Below are 24,322 nucleotides of genomic sequence, written 5' to 3' on the forward strand. Positions count from 1 at the left end.
GGCCATGTTTGGGAAATATATTTGTGTGCCAAATTCAAGAAATCGTTTAGAAAATGCTTAGTTTTGTGAGAGAATCACAGAACCCAGCATATGCCTAACCTCCTTGGTTATGCAAGATACATCGGTTCATTCCAAAGGCAATCCACATCCATGTTCTCCGGCCATTGATAAATTAAGCAACCCTATGCTTTCTGAGCTTCCTCGAGATGTATTGAAGGACAATAAGAAGAAGACACCCAACGTGTTTTCTTTTAATGATTTTTTTTTTAAATTTTAATTGTCACGTGAAATTTTTTTATCAAAAAATAAATCAATAATATAAAATATCAAATATATTTAATTTTTAAATTAATTATCAAACCCGATTAGTAGGAATATAAAAATAACTCTGAACATAATTCACCCTAAAAATATTATTTGTATAGTTCATCTTTTAAAGTTTTATAATATTGAAAACAGCAATCTTGGTACAAGACAAAAAGGTCAATAATGGGAATGAGAGGATGCCATATAAGATCTAAAAAGCTACCCCCAATCTTCTCCTTCCACAGATATACATCACTACCACCAATTTAGACGGCGATTTGACCTAACGTTTTTTTTTTTTTGAAATTCTCTAATTTTAACACCAGTTGATTAATATTTTTTTTGAAGTAATATCCTTTCAACTGAGGTGATATATTCCTATAGACGTATTTTACTTGGATTTATGATGAGTCGGATGTCACGTGTGAAAGGCATATCCTCGGGGATGCGCTTTCACGGGATTATGTTAGATCGGGCGCCGCGTGAGAAGGTGCATCCTCGGAGACGCGCCTTCCATTAAATGCCATAAATGCCCCCATCCATTTTCCCCAACTACCCCTCCTCATCCCCTATATAAACCCCTCGATCCCCTCATTCTTCACACCAAAATCATCTTCTCATCTCTTATATAACTCAAATTCTCCAACTATTTGAGTTTTAAATTTCTTATTAATGGTAAGAAATTTATTTTTAAGTTAGTATTTTTTTAAATAGTTTTTATATTTTATAGTAATATAATTATATAAATATTTTTTTATTAAAATAATATTTATATAATTGTTATTTATTTAAATTTATTATTTAATTATTTTTTTGTACTAATTTTTTTTGTCTGCAGTTATAATGGAAAGTGAAATGCTGTTGTGATTGGATGCAAACCATATCTCCATACATTTTAGTGATATGATAATATTTTTTATAATTAATGTTAATATTTATTATTATTATTATTATTTTTAATTTAAATTTATAATGAATTTATATTAATTATAAATTTTTATAATGCATATTATTTAAGAAAATGATCGTATTTTAGAGACTTTTATTAAAAACTCATGTATACTGACACCGCAACGTATTTTGCCATATTTGTCTTCTGCTGGGTTCGGGTATATTGCAACAATTATTGGTGGTTGCAAACTCGAACATGTCTTAATTTCTGCATTGATTGAGAGGTGGAGGCCCGAGACACACACATTTCATCTTCCATGTGAAGAGGCTACAATTACATTGGAGGATGTCTCTGTGCATCTGGGGCTTCCCGTCGATGGGAATATTATGTGTGGTATTGCGGATGGTGATTTGCAGTCAATGTGCATGGAGTATCTTAGAGCTACTCCGCCAGAGTTTAATGGAGGTAGAATAGCTTTGGGAGAACTGGTATGCATAGTTGGCCCCTTGACAATATTACGTTGAAACTGGTCATATGGTTACGGATAACTATATGGACTGGTTTAATGAAAATGGAAATTCGTTTCTACTTTCGACGGAAACATGAGGGGTTAACATTCCTAGGCGCCGAGAGAGACGTCCACCGTCTCAATATCATCGTCCCCCGACTCATGGATGGAGACAAGGCGCTACCGGTTCTGCATCAATCCCACCACAACATCCCTATCCACCGATGATGATGCCCAACCCTCCAGTTCAGATGCCATCTTCTCAAGGGTATATGCCAAGCCCACCAGTTTATATGTCATCTCCGCATGGTTACATTCCTATCCCTCAGGGTTACATTCATAGCCCGCTAGGTTACATGCCTAGCCTGCAGGGTTTTATGACACCATATAAAGGTATATATACGACTATGTTTAATGATCCAACATATGGTTCATATGCATCTTATTTGGCTGGTGGTCATTCTCTACAGACACCTCAATCTCCATCTGGATCACACACATCGATGCCAATGTTTTCACATTTTTCTCAATTTTCTATGAGCGGTGGGATTGTTAGTAACACTCCTCCATGGTCGTTATTTTATACAGGCCCTTCAGCGTCATCTACAACACCAGCCGAAGAAAATGCCAATGATAATAGTGAAGATGAGGAGGCTGAAGAACAAGTTCCACGAAGAAATCCTCAGCAAAATAGATGACCACCGCCATGTGGAACTCATTCGAGAAGACGACATCGATGATCCAGTTTTATGTTAATGTTATTTAAATAGTTATATTTCATAAATTTATGTAATTTGGTTATGTTATTTTAATGTTTCATGGTTGTTAGACAATATTTTTAATGATATTTTTTTATTCAAATTTAACATTACATGTTTTTAATATACAAATTATAGTATTCGAAATTTAAAATTAAAATACAAATTATGGTATTCGAAATTTAACATTAAATTCAACTTAATATTCCAATATTATTCAAAATTAAAAGTTATATTCCAATTATAGTTCACAGTACTTAAATTGAAATTAAATTTATCCATACACATGATTTTATCCTTAACATATACATTAAAACATATACATTAAAACCAACTTATCACTTCATATTTATTCGTAAAAACATGTCGATACTCATTTCATATAATTTCAATGTCACGATCAACTTATCACTTCACATTTATTCAATTTATCCATAACATTTTATCCAATATATTCAAACAATCAATTGATCACTTAACATTTATTCAATTTATTCATAATATTTTATCTAATTTATTCAAACTTCACATAACATTTTAATTTAAGTTATGAACTTAAATTTATCCATATGTATAATTTTATCCTTAACTTGCGCGCCTATTCCAAAAAGAACTTAAATTTTGGTTATAATTTACCTGATTTCACCATCCATCTATAGTTCCCCGGGGGACATGAGTGACATAATAGAGCAATGATAACATATTCTCTAACAAAATAATTGAAGGCGCGCCCCCGGGAACGCGCTTTCACCACTTTTCCAAGTCCCCTCAGAAATAATAGGTACTGACATAAATAGTGCCCCGGGGGACATGAGTGACATAATAGGACAATTATAACATATTCTCTGACAAAATAATTGAAGGCGCCCCCGGGAACGCGCTTTCACCACTTTGCCAAGTCCCCTCAGAAATAATAGGTACTGACATGAATAGTGCCCCGGGGGATATGAGTGACATAATAGGGCAATTATAACATATTCTCTGACAAAATAATTGAAGGCGCCCCCGGGAACGCGCTTTCACCACTTTGCCAAGTCCCCTCAGAAATAATAGGTACTGATATGAATAGTGCCCCGAGGGACATGAGTGACATAATAGGGCAATGATAACATATTCTCTGACAAAATAATTGAAGGCTCGCCCCCGGGAACATGCTTTCACCACTTTGCCAAGTCCTCTCAGAAATAATAGATACTGACATAAATAGTGCCACCGGGGGACATGAGTGACATAATAGGGCAATGATAACATATTCTCTGACAAAATAATTGAAGGCGCGCCCTCGGGAATGCGCTTTCACCACTTTGCCAAGTCCCCTAAGAAATAATATGTACTGACATGAATAGTGCCCCGAGGGACATGAGTGACATAATAGGGCAATGATAACATATTCTCTGACAAAATAATTGAAGGCGCGTCCCCGGGAACGCGCTTTCACCACTTTGCCAAGTCCCCTTAGAAATTATAGGTACTGACATAAATAGTGCCCCGGAGGACATGAGTGACATAATAGGGCAATGATAACATATTCTCTGACAAAATAATTGAAGGCGCTCCCCCCCCCGAGAACGCGCTTTCACCACTTTGCCAAGTCCTCTAAAAAATAATAGGTATTGATATGAATAGTGCCCCCGAGGGACATGAGTGACATAATAGGATAATGATAATATATTCTCTGATAAAATAATTGAAGGCGCGCCCCCGGGAACGCGTTTTCACCACTTTGCCAAGTCCCCTCAGAAATAATAGGCACTGACATGAATAGTGCCCCCGGGTGACATGAGTGACATAATAGGGAAATGATAACATATTCTCTGATAAAATAATCGAAGGTGCGCCCCCGGGAACGCGCTTTCACCACTTTGCCAAGTCCCCTCATAAATAATAGGTACTGACATGAATAGTACCCCCGGGGGACATGAGTGACATAATAGGGCAATGATAACATATTCTATGACAAAATAATTGAAGGCGCGCCCCCGGGAACACGCCTTTACGTGAATAGTACCCCGGTTATAGACACTATTATATGCAACATATTATGGACTTTCAAAACAAACTTCAGTTCACAAGCTTTCAAATTCTCAAACTCTAAATTTCTCAAAAATCTCATTCCTCTATTTTCTGAAAATGAGTCGTCTTTCTGCTATTGTTTTATATGATGGAGAAATTAAATAAGCGAAGATGGGGTTGTTTTTGAGTCATATCATTATATCCCCTTAACCTTGAAGAGAAACATCACTCTTGAGGAGTTAATCACAAAAATTTTGTTAAAGATTCGTGTAGCTGGCCGGAGAAGACTATCTTCACTTCAATATAGATTTCCTACTGAACTTTTTCTACTCATGTATATATCATTTCAGCTTTCCAACGATGATGATGTTTCTATGATGGTTGATGCTCATATGGGGAGTTCACAATCTCTTATTGTAATGTATGCCACTTTTATTGAGGTTCGTACTTCTCGTGATCTCTCATATTCCTCTCACTTTGGCATTGCATATCATGTTGATCATGTTGATAGCCCGACGCAACTGATATGTAATGATTTCACATTATTAATGGCGGATCCAACGCCAGATGTTATGCCATCAAGTTCAATAGGTAGACATTCATCAGCAACTGTTTATGATCTCAACCCACGTGGCTTCACCAATAATCTATGGCAACATCTCTTCTACTTATGGAAAGATATTCATCTTCCAATGTTTTTGACTTACATATGGAAATGCCATCGAGACGACAGTCTATTCACATCCCACATGATATAATGGCCTCAAGTTCAAGTGGAGGACACGTAAGCGGGAACTTATTTGACCTCAACATTAGATTATCGGAGGAACCCTCATCTCCACCAGAAGAACCTCTTCAGGAGCCAGGTACAGATGGTGCTGAAACGGGATTATTCGTTGAACTTGACTCACCACAGTTTAACGTACATTCTGATGATGATGGGATGGCGTTCCGATAAATACAACACCAACCGAACTTCCTGCACATATGTATGGTGCTGATTATGATGCAATGTAGGAGCCTGAATTTCTGGATCTTTCTGATGTTGGCAACTATGGACTTCAGTCATCAGTCAACGACAGATGTCAATGGATAACTCGTGTATCAAAGAGGAAGAGGAAGAACAACTTATGGGAACTAACCAGATACAACGGTCTCATACGTGTTGTGCAAGAGGTATAAACCAAGATCATCCCAACTTGGACTCCAACATTATTTGCCAAGCAATCATGCCCATTGTGAAACAAAGCTCTCATATAGCTGTTGCAGTGTTAATTTGTGCTATACAGTCACAATATGAGTACACCGTCTCGTATAAAAAAACTTAGTTGACAAAACATAATGCCATTTGCAAACTTCATGGCGAATGTGATTCCTCTTACAACGAACTGCCCAGTTGGTTTCATGTTGTGCAAAGACTCAATCCTGGGACAATTGTTGAGTTCAAAACTCAACATCATTACATGAATGATCAAGTGGTTCGCGATCGCTGCCAATTCTACCATGTCTTTTGGACTTACCCTCAGTGTATTAATGCAATCAAGTACTATAAATTAGTTGTCCAAATTGATGGTACTTTCTTGTATGAGAAATACAAGCAAGTTTTATTATTGGTTGTAGTCTAATATGGAAACCGCAATATTCTTCCTGTTGTGTTTGTCCTCGTTCAAGGAGAAGACACTGAGTCCTGGGCTTTTTTCCTTAAAAATTTACGTTTACATGTTGTCACCAGGGAACGAGTATGCATTATTTCAGACCGAGGAGCCGGGATAAAAGCAATAATTGAGTCTTTGGGTACAATGTATAGACCTCCACATGTTCAAAATCGTTATTGTGTCCGTCATATTACTGCAAACTATTACGGAAAATACAAGAAGAACGATGAACGCTAGTTATTCGTGCGGATGTGTATGTTACTTTTTCCCAATTTTTCTATCATTTTCATATTACTTATTTATACTTCATATTAACTATTACATATTCCTAATGACTTAGGTTACGAACTCTTATCTCAAAGGTTTGAGTCTATGTTACAAGAGCTGTTTGACAAAAATAAGAAGGGGTGCGAGTACATTATAAACATCAGCAAAGAAATGTGGACAAATGCATATGACGGGGGGTATCGCTATGGTCATATGACAACCAACTTGGCTGAAGTAATAAATTCAACCTTAAAGGGGGCGCGTCATTTACCAATCACGGCGTTGGTCAAAATGACTTATTTTTGTTTGGTCAACTCTTTGCAAAGCTCGGTGGACAAGCTCTTACTTGGATGCAAAACGACCATATTTACCACCCAAGACTAGTAGCTGATTTATAGAAAAAAATGGATGCATCAAATGAGATGTTGGTTACAAATTTTTCTCGCACCCGTGAATTGTTTTGTGTAACCGAAATGCCACGTCCGTTGCAAGGGATTGAAGCTAACTCTTTCAGAGTTAATCTGCAATAGAGGTGGTGCGATTGTGGTTTCTTTCAAGCACTCAAATATCCATGTTCTCATGTCATTGCAGCTTGCTCACATTCGCATTTGGACTACAAAAATTATGTTGATCCCGTATACCAACTTTCACAAGTATTCAAGGTATATGAATTTGAGTTTCCGTTCATAAGAAACGAAAGAGACCCAGATGAGATTCAAACTTGGCTTACAATTGTACCAGATCCATTGCTTTTGAGGGACTCAGGTCATCCAAAATCTACTAGAATACATTGTGATATGGATATTCGCGAGAAGTCAACAGAACAAAAACGATGCGGGCATTGTAGAAACATCGAGCACAATAGAAAAAAATGTCCAGCTCTGTTATCATCACATAACCGTTAACCCTTATGTAATTAATATTATATTTAAATATAATTGTATTTTCTATAATTTCTCAATGTATGTACACCTAAATAATTTTTTTAAATTTTTATTTAAAAATTATTTTGTGATATTTATTTAATGTAATAATTAATATAATTTATTATAAAAAATTAATTATTAATTTTAAAATATTTTAATAATTCACCTTCTAAGTAGAGAAAAAATGTTAAATTAAACAAATTAAAAGTAAGACTAAATTTATAAAATATATAACTATTGAAGATTAAATGTGTAATTATATTAATTTTATTAACTTATGCATCAATATTTTCTTTAAATTTTGATAACAAATGACTAGATTGATAACATTTAAATAATTAAATGATAAAATTAATAGATCGATAATAAAAAAATAGATATATAACAATACGTGTAATATTATAATTTCATACATTTTTCCTATAACTACAATAAGATCAAAGCTGGTTTTCATCTATTATTTCATCCAATTAATGTCGCGTGGAATAGGTGAATGCCAAAGTCCCTGAAACATATAACACTAAAACCTAAATTCGCTCAACCTTTAACACACATTTAAAAAATACATTTGATAATTCTTAAATTATAATCAAAACACTTTACATAATATATTAATTATTTATCATAATAATAAAAATAATAATTTTATTATTAAAAGAAATATCAGCGTGACATTTGATTCAATAAAACTCATATAAAACACATCGTGATATCCGACTCAATAAAAATCCAGGTGAAACACATATCCGAGATACGATTTTATGTCACCTCAATTGAAAAAGTACTATTTCGATAAATATTAGTAGGACGTATGTTAGAACGAGAGAATTTAAAAAAGAGAAAATCGCCTCAGTGACCAAAAATGCCTTATAATATACGATTTTAACCAACTTTTTTTGGATTTGCCAAAATGACCAACAAAATCGCAACGCGAAATAAAAATCGCAACGCGATCCCCAGAATCGCAAATCAGTTTCCAAAATCGCAACGCGATTCTTGACAATCGCAATGCGATAGTACAAATTCGCATTGCGATTTTCCATAATCGCAACGCGAATATGAAAATCGCAACGCGAACACATAAATCGCAACGCGTATCCGTAAATCGCAACGTGTATCCGTAAATCGCAACGCGTATCCGTAAATCGCAACGCGTATCCGTAAATCGCAATGCGTATCCGTATATCGCAACGCGTATCCGTAAATCGCAACGACAATACGTAAAATCGCAACGCGTATCCGTAAATCGCAACGCGATTTTTAAAGCGCCATTATAATCGCTACGCGTATTTTATTTTCAAATTACAAAAACGAATATTAAGACAAAATCCCGTAATCGCAACTCATAACCTAAAACCTAAAATCACAACTCAGCCCCATCTCCATCTCTCACTCTCTACGGCGAAATCCGTCCCCATCTCCGAAGATTTCCGTCCCCATCTCCGGCGAAATCCCTCACAACCATTCACGGTCAGAAATCCCTCACAATATTCAGAAATGGAAAATCAACCTCCGAGGGTTAGTTTTTTTAATTATTTTTATTTTGAAATTTTTGCATTATTGTAGGTTTTTCATATTGAAACTGATGATAAGTTTACTGGTCATTTCAATAATAGATTAACCATTTCACTTAGATTTCATTTCGCGTTACGATTCTCTCGTTGCGATTTTCATTTCGCGTTGCTATTCTCTCGTTGCGATTTTCAAGTTAGTATTTGTCTTTGTCTTTGTTCTGTCTTTTGGTTGAAGTAATGCAATCCATTCAAGTTTCAATTTGCAGAAGAGTCGCAACGAGATAATGAAAATCGCAACGTGAAAATGACTATCTGCAACGAGAAAAATGAAAATCGCAACGAGAGAATCGCAACGCGAAATGAAAATCGCAACGAGAGAATCGCAACGCGAAACCAAAATCGCATTGCGATTTTCATTTCGCGTTGCGATTCTCTCGTTGCGATTTTCATTTCGCGTTGCGTTTCTCTCGTTGCGATTTTCATTTATCTCGTTGCGACAGTCATTCTCTCATTGCGATTTTCATTTCAACCAAAAGACAAAACAGTGTTGCAAATTTTAGTTTCAAGAATAAACTACTACTTTTTATGTTTATTGTTTTTGGTATATCTTCACAGTGTAGTTTTTGGTATATCTAACTTGGTATGTTTATTGTTTTTGTAGAAATTTTTTTCGGCTTCATTGACATTAAGGAATAAAGTTAGCCTAGCCACTACAATTGCTTCAAAGCTTTCACCTGCACAAAGACAATTGTTTGAGGAAACCTGCTTCGGGCCATGGCTGAGAGTACAGCATCCGGGTGGAGATGCTAATTTGACCCATTTGTGGCTTCAGACCATGACATCAAATCTACCCGACAGTATACAACGTGGTGAGGAAGAGATATGGTTTCATTTTCCACCAGCGTATACTTGTTTTGGGCGGAAGGAGTTCTGCTTAATCACTGGTCTACGATTCGGACACGATGATGTAGGCCGGTACACTCGTCATATCACCCGCCCATTATGGTTATCCCGGGTTTTTCCGGATGAGTCAATGGAGAAGCCGAACCTACACGTCGACGACCTGAAGAAATTGTTTAATAAGAAAGCTAGTTTCACTCGGATGGATGACGTCGATGTTGTCCGAGTATGCCTTCTACTACTTGTGTATGCCGGCTTTTTAGGCAGAGAGGCCAGACAACCTATTCCTCGGGAGCTAATAATATTGGTAGATGACCTGAATGCATGGAATCTGTTTCCGTGGGGTTCGTATATATGGAAAGCTACCTGGACTAAGTTGTCTACTGCCTTTGATGACCGCAAAAGTTTGCGTGGCGATGGGTCGAAATACACTTTGTCAGGCTTTGTTTGGGCCTTTAAGGTAAGAGTTTCTATATAATGTTTCTAAAATTATAATTAATTATTTAACAATTACTAATTTTGTTATTATATTGTTTGTAGATTTGGATATTCGAGGCTTTCCCCAGTATGCGTACATATGCAATAAAAACGTCAAATGATATTCCCAGGGCTATTTCCTGGAAGAGGAAAAATCTGTTGGATTGGGAAGACTTAATACCATATGCGACAATAAATAATGTAAGTTAACACAAATACTTTCATATAATATATAAACAAGTTATTAATAGTAGACGTTTAACTTTGTTTGAGTTTTTATATTGTTAGGAGGCCAACATTCCATTACAAAGACTGACACCCACGGAGGAAGAGCTTGCCACTGATTGGTGGCAAGCTAGTCAGAGTTTTTTTGATGGCACGGATGATGAGCAGCATCCACTTCCTCCAATTCGAGAGCCATCACCTCACCCAGAGCCATCACCCGATCGACCCGACTATACACCTCTAGAACGAGAGCCACCACCTATCCCGTCACATCATCGAGCCTCTTCTCCACCATCACCTCATGATAGGTGACCGGTAAAGAGGCCACGACATTTATCTCCTTGTTCTCCACCTCCACGGGATGAGTTACGTGATGAGGTCAATGCCTTGCGTGAGGAGATCGGTACTCTACGCGATAACGATGGTGCATGGCGTGTGGAGGTGTCAACTTTACGTGGTGAGGTTGCCGCTTTACGTGAGATGATAGTATCGTTGCAGAATGAGGTTCATACTCTACGCAACGAGGTAAGTTTAAGATTTTCCATATTTAACTTAATGATAAATTTACTCATAATTTCACTTAGATTAGCCATTTCACTTAGATTGCTTAGTAAATTTATTCGGTTGCTGCCAATTCTGCTAAACTGTGTATTCTTTAACACTGTGAAATAGTATTTGTCTTTGTTTTGTCTTTTGGTTGAAAGTAAATTTGTTCGGTTGCTGCCAATTCTGCTAAAATGTGTATTCTTTAACACTGTGAAATAGTATTTGTCTTTGTTTTGTCTTTTGGTTGAAAGTAAATTGTTCGGTTGCTGCCAATTCTGCTAAACTGTGTATTCTTTAACACTGTGAAATAGTATTTGTCTTTGTTTTGTCTTTTGGTTGAAAGTAAATTTGTTCGGTTGCTGCCAATTCTGCTAAACTAATACCCTGAAGTCAGTATTTGTCTTTGTTTTGTCTATTGGTTGAAGTAATGCAATCCATTCAAGTTTCAATTTGCAGAAGAAGAAATAGTTTACTTTCGCAACACGAAACTTAAAATCGCAACGAGAGAATCGCAACGCGAAATGAAAATCGCAACGACAGAATCGCAACGCGAAACCAAAATCGCAACGCGAAACCAAAATCGCAACGCGAAACCAAAATCGCATTGCGATTTTCATTTCGCGTTGCGATTCTCTCGTTGCGATTTTCATTTCGCATTGCGATTCTGTCGTTGCAATTTTCATTTCGCGTTGCGATTTTGGTTTCGCGTTGCGATTTTGGTTTCTCGTTGCGATTCTCATTTCGCGTTGCGATTTTAAGTTTCGTGTTGCGAAAGTAAACTATTTCTTCTTCTGCAAATTGAAACTTGAATGGATTGCATTACTTCAACCAATAGACAAAACAAAGACAAATACTAACTTCAGGGTATTAGTTTGAAACATATTTTCTTTGTTATCTGATGCATTTTGTGAACTATGATAGAATAATGACTTGGGTGAATACAATGCAAGTTTGAAACATATTTGTCTTTGTTTTCACTGTTTAAATATCATGTCTGTTTATTTACTGATTTTTGTATTTAATTATTTAGTGGCCCGATAGAGTGGATGCTTTACGTCGGGTTATGCTTGCACGACGGAGTTCACGCATCAGACAGCGTGCACGTGCTATTAAGTCTCCGTACACCCCAATAGTGCGAAGACACCGCAAGAAGAAGCCCGACTCGCCTGTCATCCCTCAAGAGTCCACTCCTATCGTTGAAGAGGCCCCCCTATCATTCCTCGAGAGTCCCCTCCCACCGTTCAAGAGGCCACTGTCATCATTGAAGAGGTCCCTCCCACCATTCAAGAGCCCGATTCACATGGCGTCATATGTAGGATTCTTGAGAAACCCTCTGACGTGCCGGACATGATGGATTCAAGTTGGCTCTCGTATGAGTTACCGGCCAGTACCATACCGGTATCTGAAGAGGAGAGGAAACAACTACCGGACACAATTCTGGATAACACCCTTTGGGCTAAGACCGCAGTTGATTTTTATCTACATGAGCGGAGCCAGGGGTGTTTCACTGACATATGCAAGCTCACCGATGATATCTATTTGTTGCTTGATCGGTCTTGGTGGGGCGTATTATTAGGGGTCGAAGACAATGGCTATTTCGATGGGGGGGTAAGTCTTATATTTTTCTTATATTTCAATTTGATTAATTTTTTTTAAAATTTATGTAAGTCACTAATATATGTCTTTTTTTGTAAACAGCATATCGATGCGTGGGTGACACGTCTTCTAATAATAAGAAAACTTAAGAAAAATAAAAATATACGATATACAATTATGCCGACGTCTTTTAACGTCGTTCACTTGAAGAATGCACGAGATGAATCATTTGATTTGGGCAATGGACAAGCTAAACTTTATCCTGCATGGTGGGAGGTCGATAAGGTTAGTATTTATTTTAGATTGAGTTTAAAGGTTTTATGAAATAAGTGCGCAAATGAATGAATTATTACTTATGATTGCAGGTGTTTATCCCTGTTTTGGAACGTAAACATTGGATTCTCGTCGAGCTTCAGCTCCTATCCCTTAAGACAATAGTGTATGACAGCATGATAAATTACATATCATTGGCTGATTTAAGAGATATTATTAAGGGATGGAGCTCTCATTTGGCTAAATTCTTGGATGCGATCAATTATTGGACTCGTTCTGGAAACAAGAAGCCAAAGAAGCTCAATATTACAGTTATTAGAGACGAGACCGCGCCACAACAAACGGGAGGAGCCAGAGGAGATTGTGGTCCTCTCGTATGCTTGGCGTTGGAGCGTTTGACGACGGGAAGCACCAAGTATCTACCTCCCACCGATAGAGATAGAGTTGCAGTAGGCTTGTGGTTTCGGCATTATATGGCTAAATCGATATATACGAGACGCTGCCTACCTGCATCCGCGTTATAAAAATGTTCATAAACAATTGGTAAGTTTATAGACTTTTGGTTTGAAAATGTTTGGTTAAGTACCTAGAATTCAATAATTTGCTGTTTGTAGGTTTTAGATGTGTAGAAAGTGTTGTTTGAGCAAATGTTTGGTTTCTGCAGGTTAATCTCAGAAGTGAACTGCGTGAAAATGATGTATGGCTACAAAAGTTGATTCAATAGTTTAATTGATTGTTTTTTGATTGTTTAATTGATTTGTAAAAGTTGATTCAATAGTAGATGATTGGAAATAAGAATTATTGCTTATTTTTGATTGTTTAATTGATTTGTAAAAGATGATTTGTAAAAGTTGATTTGTGTAATTGATGCGAACATAATTCTTATTTGTGCTTGTTTAATTGATTGAAATGTAATGGTTGATTTTGTTGATTTCAATCTGCATTATGTTGAAGGCAAAAATGACTATCGCAATGCGAAATGAAAATCGCAATGCGAAATGAAAATCGCAATGCGAAATGAAAATCGCAACGAGAGAATCGCAATGCGGAAATGAAAATCGCAACGAGAGAATCGCAATGCGATTTTCATTTCGCATTGCGATTTTCATTTCCGCATTGCGATTCTCTCGTTGCGATTTTCATTTCGCATTGCGATTTTCATTTCGCATTGCGATTCTCTCGTTGCGATTTTCATTTCCGCATTGCGATTCTCTCGTTGCGATTTTCATTTCGCATTGCGATTTTCATTTCCGCATTGCGATTTTCATGTTGGGATTTTCATTTCGCATTGCGATTCTCTCGTTGCGATTGTAATTTCCGTGTTGCGATAGTCAAATGCATGCCTAATAAATGATAACAAATGAATAACAAGAGTTGGTTAAGTCAAAATGGTTGGCCTGAGTCATTAATTCAACTGAAAATGTTAAAAGTTCACACATAATACAACGTTTGCATTTAAAAATCACCTAAGTTAACAGTCCCAAAAGGTGAAGCCAATTGTGATTGGGATTTTAAAGATGATTGCCTTTTGCTTGACACCATATGAGCTTTGGATTTTGATGAGGATCCATATTTTGGTAGAGGAAAAGATGATTTTGATGGCACTGGTGATCCACATGTCAACCTTGTATGACCACTTTCCTTGCACCGACTACATGTCGATCTCTTCTTCTCTTCACCCTTAAACGGTATACGATCGTGACTTTTTGGTCGGCCAGGTAGCCTTCTGTCCATGGCTGGTGGCAAAACTGTTTGTAAGTCATCTGGTATGTCCCACTCAGAAGGATGTGGAATAGGGTAGACAATCTCGGCATAAGTCTGTCGATAAACTTCTGTAGTGTAGCAATCCATAGCGTATGCGCTTGAATCATCTTGGTTTAAATGAAGAGCAACTTTTATAACATGGCCACACGGATAACCAGATGTTTGCCATTTCATACAACTACACGTCTTTGCATTTAGATCGACTAGCCCATTTAAGTTATTATCCAGTACTTGAAACAAAGTGTTTGAACATGGTTCAACTCTCCATGACGTTGACTTCACAACACGTTTCGTTATCTTTTTTTCAGTCCATGGTGTAACACGATGTTCCAATGTTCCTGTAAATTTAAATAAACAATACTTAGTAAAATATATAAATATGATAAGTTACGAATTCAAATAAATAATACCTGCATGGTTTCTTTTCTTGTAGTACCACTGTTGAATAGAGGCTCGAAAAAACTCCATTAACATAGTAATGGGTAATTTCCGGGAATGACGACTTAGAGCGTTGATTGATTCTGCACTATTAGACGTCATGAAACCATATCTTGCTCCAAGTTGATGTACTCTTGACCATCTTTCAAACCCGACATCTTCTAGTGTTTGAGCACACTGAGGCAAAACACGTCTTAAAAAATTTATATGCTTATTGAAATCCACTTCCCGATAAGCTTTTACAGCCTTCCAGTATGTCCATTTGTGCTTTTTTATACCAGCAGACCTTGATTTTAGATTTCTATACAAATGAACACCACAAAGTCCATGAAAAGCATCTGGGAAACACCTTCTAACAGCGTTGTCAATTGAGTTTGCCCTATCGGATATGATTGTCAGATTGCTAATAGGACCTATGCAATCCCTAAGATGCCCCATAAACCATGTCCATGAATCAGAGGTTTCAGATTTGCCAACCCCGTAAGCTATTGGCAATATCCCATTGTTAGCATCCATGGCTACTGCTAATAAGTTTACTCCAAGGTATCGACCTTTCAAATGTGCTCCGTCAACTATAATAACTGGGCGCATGCAAGTAATAAACGAACGAATCTACAAAATAATATACACAAGAATATAATCATTTAAATGTGAAATGCATGTAACTAACAAAATGAGTCAACAAAATTATATTGATTTACTAACCGTAGCACCAATGGCGATAAACAGCAACTCAAAGTGTCCATCTCTATCTGTTTTGATATGAGTTACCGACCCAGGATTTTTCAGCTTTTAATTGTGACAATAAGCCGGCAGTTGGGCAAACAATGCTTCTGGCGACCCCCTCAACAATTCCAAGGCATAACATTTGGCTCTCCAAGCTTGAGATATGATATACTAATCTTGAACCGAGCATTCATGTCAGTCATAATTTCATGTCCCCGATATACCCTGCCATTCAAAAACATTAACTCAGCCAGAAAACCACCCAACACCTTTTTGTTTGCCTGTCTATGGTGAGGAAAAACTTGGGTTCTTGAACATGTATGTTTATCAATAAAAGTCCTAACTTGAAACATTTCGCAATCTTTTATTCTCTTTGCAATCATACGCCACGTACAGTTTTTGTCAATCATACACCTTGTTTCGAAACGATCTTTGCTTGATTTGTTAACTTTTAGTTGATAGCCATCTTCCACACATTTCGTATACAAAGCTATCTTCAAGTCTTCCTTTGTATCAAAACAATCATCTTTCTTGATACGAATAACTTTTGTGTAACAATCAACTGCTTTCTTTACCAACTCTTCTTCCGGTATCTGAAGTAATTCTGGCATATTCCAGTTATACGCCCGTGGCATTTTCTTTTCTTCGGGACTTTTTCTTCTTCTTTTTCTTCTTCAGGATTATATGAATTACAGAATGGATGTTCAACATGTTCATTCACAGTCGTAACTTCCTCCTCATTATCATCAACAATACATTCTTCGGCAACGGCTGTTTCATCATCAAAATTCAGGTATTGACCAATATCAAAATCATTACACGCAGGGTCTGTTTCTTCTTCTGAAACATCATCAAAATCCGTGTATTGACCAATATCAAAGTCCGGATATTGACCAAGACCAAATTTCGAATACTGACTAGTACTCACAATTTTTTCTGTTGGCTCATCATCGTCTAACTGGTCAATACGAAAACCGGAATTTGGTGCTGAAAGTTGATTGGGATTTGGATTAGAGAAAGGTTGTGGGTTTTGAGAAAAACTTAGTTGATTACTACCCGCTACTGACCCAACAATACTACTTCTAGGTTCAACAACATACAATGTAACATCATCTTGTGAAACACTAATGTAAGCAATGAATCGTTCAACATCTTCATTGTCGGTTAACAAATAAACTTTACCATTTCTCTGATAAGATAGCCTAAATCCACTTAGGGGCTCTAAATTCAATTTATTTGAAACACGTAGCATTAGAGTTTCATAAGTTAACTTTTGTAAAGACAATTTTAGTTGAAGATTCATGGGTAAAGGCATATATTGTAAAACACCATGAACATTATCCCATGACCCTCCAAAACACAAATCTATCCAAACATGATCAACATTAGATGATTTCATGGTTGTAAATTAATTTACTAAACAGACGAGCTGCGAAACTAAAACCTGTTGCCGGATTGGGAAGAATGTCGTTGGATATAGGAACGGATGTCGCCGGAGAGAGTGATAGATGGAGATGGAATGAGTTGCGATTTAGGGATTTAGTTTATGATTTGCTGCTGTTGCGTAGTTATATACCCAAAATTTCAGTGTTGTGATTTACAGATTCTCGTTGCGATTTACGGATTATCGTTGCGATTTACAGATTCTCGTTGCGATTTACGGATTATCGTTGCGATTGGATACGCGTTGCGATATACGGATACGCATTGCGATTTACGGATACGCGTTGCTATTTACGGATACACGTTGCGGTTTACGGATACGCGTTGCGATTTATGTGTTCGCGTTGCGATTCTTGAAAATCGCAATGTGAATTTGTACTATCGCATTGCGATTTTCAAGAATCGCGTTGCGATTTTGGAAACTGATTTGCGATTCTGGGGATCGCGTTGCGATTTTTATTTCGCGTTGCGATTTTGTTGGTCATTTTGGCAAATCCAAAAAAAGTTGGTTAAAATCGTATATTATAAGGCATTTTTGGTCAGGCGATTTTCTCTTTAAAAAAACAGGTCAGATTAAATCGTCCAATTTAGACTGCCCGACATCTATCAATCAAAGCAAGCATCAGAAATCCCTTTTCTTGGTATTTGTTTCTGTTAAGTTTTGGATCTTTTCAAAGGAAGAAATGCTAGCGATTTTCGACAAATCGGTTGCCAAGAGCCCAGATGCTCTTAATGCTCCTGCTAACCAGCAGGCACTTTCTGCTCTCAAAGATGGCTTCTTTGCTAACCACTTTGCCACTCTTTATCCTGGTTCGGTCACCATCAGTCTTGGCTCTTCTGGCGTTATGGCTTACTCTCTTGAAAAACCGAACCCACTTCTCCCCAGGAAAAAACTTTTTCTCTTTTCTTAATGATTTATAATCATGCTGAAGATTTCATTCATGCGTCTTTTTTCTCTTTTCTGCTCGGTGGGTTTTTTCGATCTAATCCCGATCTTTTCTGGGTTTTGTTTCTTTGCTTTGATGTTTCATCGGGTGGCGAGAATTTGTAGAAAGTTTGGGTTTTCTATCTGCTTTTCTGTTTTTTTTCTTGTGATGGTGGTGCTTTTGTATGGCTCATAGTCCTTATCTGATGCAAAAGATTTTATATGGTATTGACGTGAAGAAATCCAAGCTTTTGATTCTATATCTTTTTTCTTATATGCTTGGACTTGGACAGGGACAGAGCATGATTTTTTGTTAGGGTCGTTAAGTTCGGAACTTATATTAGAAATTTAAAAGTATGAAATTATAAATTTAAAGTTTGGAAATTATAAAATTTTAAGATGTAATAATAATATTTTCAATATAGAATAACCCTACTTGCTCTTTTCACTGTTTACTCTCAGAAAGGGGGGAAATGAAATATACAAGGAAATGAATAATTTAATTTAATGGTTGCTTGCTAGTCATTTATGAGCGTCTTTCTAGGTTTTTACTTGAAATGACCATCCAGCTCAGTTGGTAGACTACCAGGTTTTTAACTTTGAGGTCGTGGGATCGAGTCCATTTCATAATTTGGAGGTCTCCTATGGAAGCTGCTCTCAACCTAATGTTAGGGGCAGTCTACTATCTTACCTCCCCTTATCCCTATTACATATGGGAACAAGGGACAGCCATTTTCTAGGTTTTTACTTGTCCTTTGCTTTCTGTAATTATTTGAGAACAATGTGCAGCTTGGTAGAATTCTACCTGTGATCCATTCACCAATGTGGTATTACTGGAAAGTAATGTGGATTGTTTTATGATAAGTTTTAATGTAATTTGCTAGCTTCAAATGTTTTTGTTTTCTTTGTCATCTTTTTCAACGGCTTTTAAGGCCTGGTTTGTATTTATATATAGATGAATGTTTTACCATGGGATGTAGACAGCGAGTATAGTCCAAAGTTAAAGATCTAATGAAATGATTTTGAGAGAGCATTTTAAATGATTCGGCATTAGTAAGTTTCTTGATCGTTTTATCGACACAGTTTCTGCTTTTTCAAACTGAAAATGTTTTGGGATTGTGAATAATTTGTTTAGTTCATATAAACACAATTTCCATGAGAAGCCAGACCATACTGATTAGCTTACATGTTTCCAGACTGTTTGTGGTTGTGGATGATATATTCTGCTTGTTTCAAGGCCACATTGAGAACATTGCTGTTCTTAAGCAACAATATGGCTTGAACAAAACAGCAAACGAGGGGATCATTGTAATAGAAGCTTACCGAACCCTCAGAGACAGAGGTCCTTACCCTCCTGACCATGTGGTAAGAGATATCCAGGGGAAGTTTGCTTTCATGATCTATGATAGCTCTTCAAAAGCCACATTTATAGCTTCTGTAAGTCAACCTAATTTTGTCAGCCAATACAATGGATATTTGATTTAATCGTTTTGTTCTTCTATATGATTGAATTTTTTGCCCTTGTCTTGTGCAGGATGCTGATGGAAGTGTACCTTTCTTCTGGGGAACCGATGGTGAAGGCCACCTTGTTCTTGCGGATGATGTGGAGACTGTCAAGAAGGGCTGTGGGAAGTCTTTTGCTCCATTCCCGAAAGGTCGTAATTTTTTATCAATCAGCAAGTCATTTGACAAGCTTAGGATCCCTTGACTTCCATTATACGTTATCGTGTCTAGATGAATTTGCGTAGAAATAAATACATTTCAATGGATGAATATGCATGATATATATATGTTTTCATATCTGTTTCATCCCTATGTTGTTTTGTCTATCAAAATTATTGTTTCATTATGTTTTAAACATGTTTGAAATTTGTGGTTAATCCATCTATTTCATGTTTTATTTTGTTAGTTCTAATTAAGATCTTTAGCAAATTTTAGGAGCACAATGACAACTTAATTGCTGATGATGTTTCAAACTTCTGCCATTTCTATTTCAGGGTGCTTCTTCTCTTCTTCTAGAGGGTTAAAGAGTTATGAACACCCCCTCAACGAGTTGAAGGCAATGCCTCGGGTGGACAGTTCCGGTCAAGTTTGCGGCGCAACTTTCAGTGTGGACATGGATGCGAAGGAGTCATCTGGAATGAAAAAGGTTGGAAGTGCTGCAAACTGGTCCACAAACTACTGAGCTTTAGAAATGGTATCATGTTTGAATTAGCGGGTTCCTATTTTCAAACCAAAACAACAGTTTTATGGAGTTTGCTTGCCATTAAAACTGAGATTGACATGCTACATTACATGAACTAAAATACTATCATAAATGCTTCTAATTTTTTTAATAGTTTAATGTGATTATAAGGTAGTATCTAGGGATACTTATCGAGCGAGTTTATCACGAGATGGATAGTACTCGACTTGTGCTCGTTAAAATTTTTTTATGTTCGACTCGACTCATTGCTCGTTAAGCTCGTTAAAATTGTGTTCAACTTGTGCTCGTTAAAATTTTGATGTTCAATTCGACTAATTGTTCGTTAAGCTCACTAAAATTTTTTATCTTTTTTTAAGTAAAAATAAAATTTATTAATACTATATGAGGATATTAAGGTTGGGGTTTTTATTAAAATAATATTATTAATTAATAATATTTTATTATTTATTAAAAAATAATATATTAGTTAACTTATTATTTATTAATAAATTAATAATTATTATTTAGATTTATTTTTTGAATTAAATAAATTTGAAGTAATTACTAAAATTATATTTAAAAAATTAATGAGTTGCTCGTTAACTTACCGAGACGAGTTAGACTTTGATCGGTTCAGCTCGTTAAGGTCTTGATTCGTGTTCCAGTCGAGCCAACTCGAGTCTAGTGTTTATCGAGTTTTGACCGAGTCGAGTTTGAGTTGGTCAACTTGTTAAGCACCTCTACTAGTATTTATTAATAATTTTTCTTATTCATTGATAAAACACGTACCCTGTAGACATAATTGTTTGTACTTAAAACACTCGTTTTAACCGGTAAGATTATTTGATGGGATTAGATGTTTCTAATCTCTTTGTTTCAAATGGGGTTGTTTATAGAAAGCAAATAACAATTTTGAAGCTTCAAGCCTTGGAAATGATTATAATTGTACATGACTCGGAGTAGAAATCGTTATACTCATAATATTCAGGTCTTGGATTATATGTTCACAAAAAATTACTATCGATCAATGGTGACTGATGACGTAATTTGATAGTGATTGGCACTGATGGTGAGCAATGACTGTTAACGAAGGACTTTGAATGACATAAATTGATGGTGATTGGCATTAATGGTGAGCAACGACCGATAAGAATAAATTTAAGTGTTAGATTAATATTTTATTTAAAATTTAAAGATTAAATTAATATTTTATATAAAATTCATGATCAAATTAATATTTTATTTAAAATTTAGTAATCGAGTTAAAATTTAAATATTTTTATATCATACTATCAAATTAACTAAACGAGAGTCTATTCATTGACTAAAAAAATTTATAACCGATTTCTAGAATGATTGTATCAAAGTTCTCAGTTTTGGCCATTGCATGTCGTTTTAGGTGTTTTATGCTTGAACATATCAAAAGTTCAAGAAACGGAGGGGAAATATTGGATCAATCAAACATAGGTTAATGGTTTGAAATAGAAGAAAAGGTGATGTGATTTCAATGAGAAAGGGACCATGGGGGCAAAAATGATGAGATGGGGGTGTTGGGAAAAAAACTGATATGAGGCTGTGGAAAATTATTATTATTTTTGAAGTAGAATAAAATGAACAGTGATGAGAAAGACAGTCGGAGCACACGATATATTTGGGAAGTTGGTCGAAAAATCCGACGTCTTTAAATTTTTTAGTTTTGCCAACCAGTGTTTTGACCAACCATGATACTAGCTTTCATGGCCAACACTGGCAAAGCCACATATAGTTGAGAGAGGGCAAGTGTCACTCTAAAATTTAAATTTTCTTCAATTAATTTTTTATTTTATTGATGACACTTACCCTGAAATTTAATTTATGCTCGTTCTATTAATAAGTTATATTATTAACATATATGTATCTATTCTTAAAAATATTTTTGAATCTACCAATGCATGACAAAGATAGAGGCCAACCATGATAATGTAGTCGGATATAATTACAATAGAGAGTTAGGTCAACCATAATGCTCCAACATAGAATATGAGATGTCATGTCATCACTCTGTCTTCGTGAATATTTTAATTGGTTCGAATGTCTTCCCGTTGGTATTGTAAAAAAGATACCATTTGAAATCAATGTGAGGTTGCATTAAGGCTTAAACATACAAAATGTGTCTAATTTATGTCCCTTTTTTATTTTAGTATCTAATGTTTATTTTGTTCCAGTTTAGTGCCTAATATTTCATTCCGTTACTTAAAATGAGTCCAACCGTAACGAACGGTTAAATTTAATCTTTAACCCATTAAAAATACCACATGAGTGTCTAATGTTTCATTCCGTTACTTAAAATGAGTCCAACCGTAACGAACGGTTAAATTTAATCGTTAACCCATTAAAAATACCACATGACATATTTTTTAATATTAAAAAATGATTTTTGAAATTTTACCAGTTCCTTTCAAAACAACTTCTTGAATGATAGTGAGGGGAACTAGAAGAGGTTGGCACCAGGGGGTACAACATCTTTTTCCAAGAACAAAAGTAATCTTTCTTTAGTGTTGAGTTATTCTAAATCAGCTTCAGATCGGCTACTCCAACTACAGTCCACAAACTCAAAACCCGTATCAAAACTTGCTTCATGGTTTTCTTTTTCACCCTTGTAGATTACAACTAACTTTTCCAACCAAGGTTGAACAAAAACGCCTTCTTCTGTTTAAGAGTTTTAAAAGCTTTTCAAGAGAGCTAGAACTTAAAAAAGTAACGATGAAAGTGGAAACCTTGATAATGGAAATGGACAATATGGTTGGATAGAAATTTCAGCTATGATTTCGATAATCCCATATGCTTTTGATTCCATTTCATCCCCTTGTTTCATATATGCGTTTGATTCCCTTTCTCTCTGTGGTTTATTTTTTCTTTTTTGCTTGCTATTTTAGGTGGTGAAAGGTTAAAGATTCAACCATGTCGACCACGTTGGACAGGATCGAAACATCGGGGTTTGGCCACGTGATGAGGTGCGCCTGTGATATTTCTATCTTCGAATCCCCGTCGTCTTTGGTGAAGGAAAGGAGGTGGTTGTCGAAGACGGATGAGGAAGAAAAAGAGGACTGGAGAGGCTCATCATTTGCGACGACGACGTCTCCGATCGGGAGGAATAGCGACGATGAGACTGAGAGATCATCGGACGACAAAGATTGCGAGAAAAAATATGTCAAGTGGCATTTTTAATGGGTTAATGGTCAAATTTAACGGTCTGTTATGGTTGGACCCATTTTGAGTCACATAATGAAATCTTAGGTGTCAAACTAGAACGAAATAAACGTTAGTCGCTAAACTAAAAAAACAAGCATAAATTGAACACCTTTTATATATTTAATCCTTGCATTAACCGATAATTTTTTTCCCATTTCATCGTATGGGCAAAATTACTCAACCATAAGGGTGCGTTTAGTACACGGAATGTAAGATTACCAGTGAGAATAAAAGATTACCAGAGAATAGAATTACTGGGAATGTTGTATTTTGTGATTGGTTGGTTTAACAGGAATGTAAGATTACCGTGTTTAGTTAAAAAAATAAAATATTATTGAAATGTATATTTGACCAAATTGTCCTTATTATATATTTTTTTTAACAAATTGAAAAATATTTATATATTTTCTTTAAAAAATTTAAATTCATAAAATTTATAATTTTTTTTTACAAAATCGAAAATATAAAAAGGTTTAATGAAAGGGTAAAATTTTATTTTAACCCCGAATTTCATATAAAATTTTAATTATAGATTTTTTTGTATATATAAAATAGATTAAGGATAAATTTATAATTTAATATTCGTAAAATTATTATTATTCAATGACAGAATAAAGATATTTTTGAAGAAAAAAAATTTAAGGGCATTTTAGTCCAAAATACCGATAATCCAACAAAATCTAAAGAAAGGGAGTTAATGACATTCACGATAATATACCCTAAAAAATCCACTATTGATAATGTAAGATTACCG

General features: G+C 35.8%; 1 protein-coding gene across 1 annotated transcript; it reads left to right on the forward strand.

The window, feature by feature from the left end:
- The first annotated feature begins 17,871 nt into the window (after nt 1-17,871).
- LOC120212726 (stem-specific protein TSJT1-like) lies at nt 17,872-20,337 on the forward strand. The gene is made up of 4 exons (XM_039210946.1): nt 17,872-18,109; nt 19,345-19,589; nt 19,687-19,807; nt 20,150-20,337. Exons 1-4 carry the CDS (start codon nt 17,911-17,913, stop codon nt 20,335-20,337), a joined length of 753 nt encoding a protein of 250 aa, XP_039066877.1. The 5' UTR covers nt 17,872-17,910.
- Nucleotides 20,338-24,322: the final 3,985 nt, after the last annotated feature.

The sequence above is a fragment of the Hibiscus syriacus genome, unplaced genomic scaffold (assembly GCF_006381635.1).
Source record: "Hibiscus syriacus cultivar Baekdansim isolate YM2019G1 unplaced genomic scaffold, ASM638163v2 tig00110015_pilon, whole genome shotgun sequence".
NCBI lineage: Eukaryota > Viridiplantae > Streptophyta > Magnoliopsida > Malvales > Malvaceae > Hibiscus > Hibiscus syriacus.

Bases quoted from the DNA above. Each gene is read 5' to 3' on its own strand.
- LOC120212726 (XM_039210946.1), top strand. From the start codon at position 17,911: ATGCTAGCGATTTTCGACAAATCGGTTGCCAAGAGCCCAGATGCTCTT. The intron at 18,110-19,344 runs CCAGGAAAAAAC...GCTTACATGTTT, and splicing joins AAAACCGAACCCACTTCTCC to CCAGACTGTTTGTGGTTGTG. The intron at 19,590-19,686 runs GTAAGTCAACCT...TGTCTTGTGCAG, and splicing joins AAGCCACATTTATAGCTTCT to GATGCTGATGGAAGTGTACC.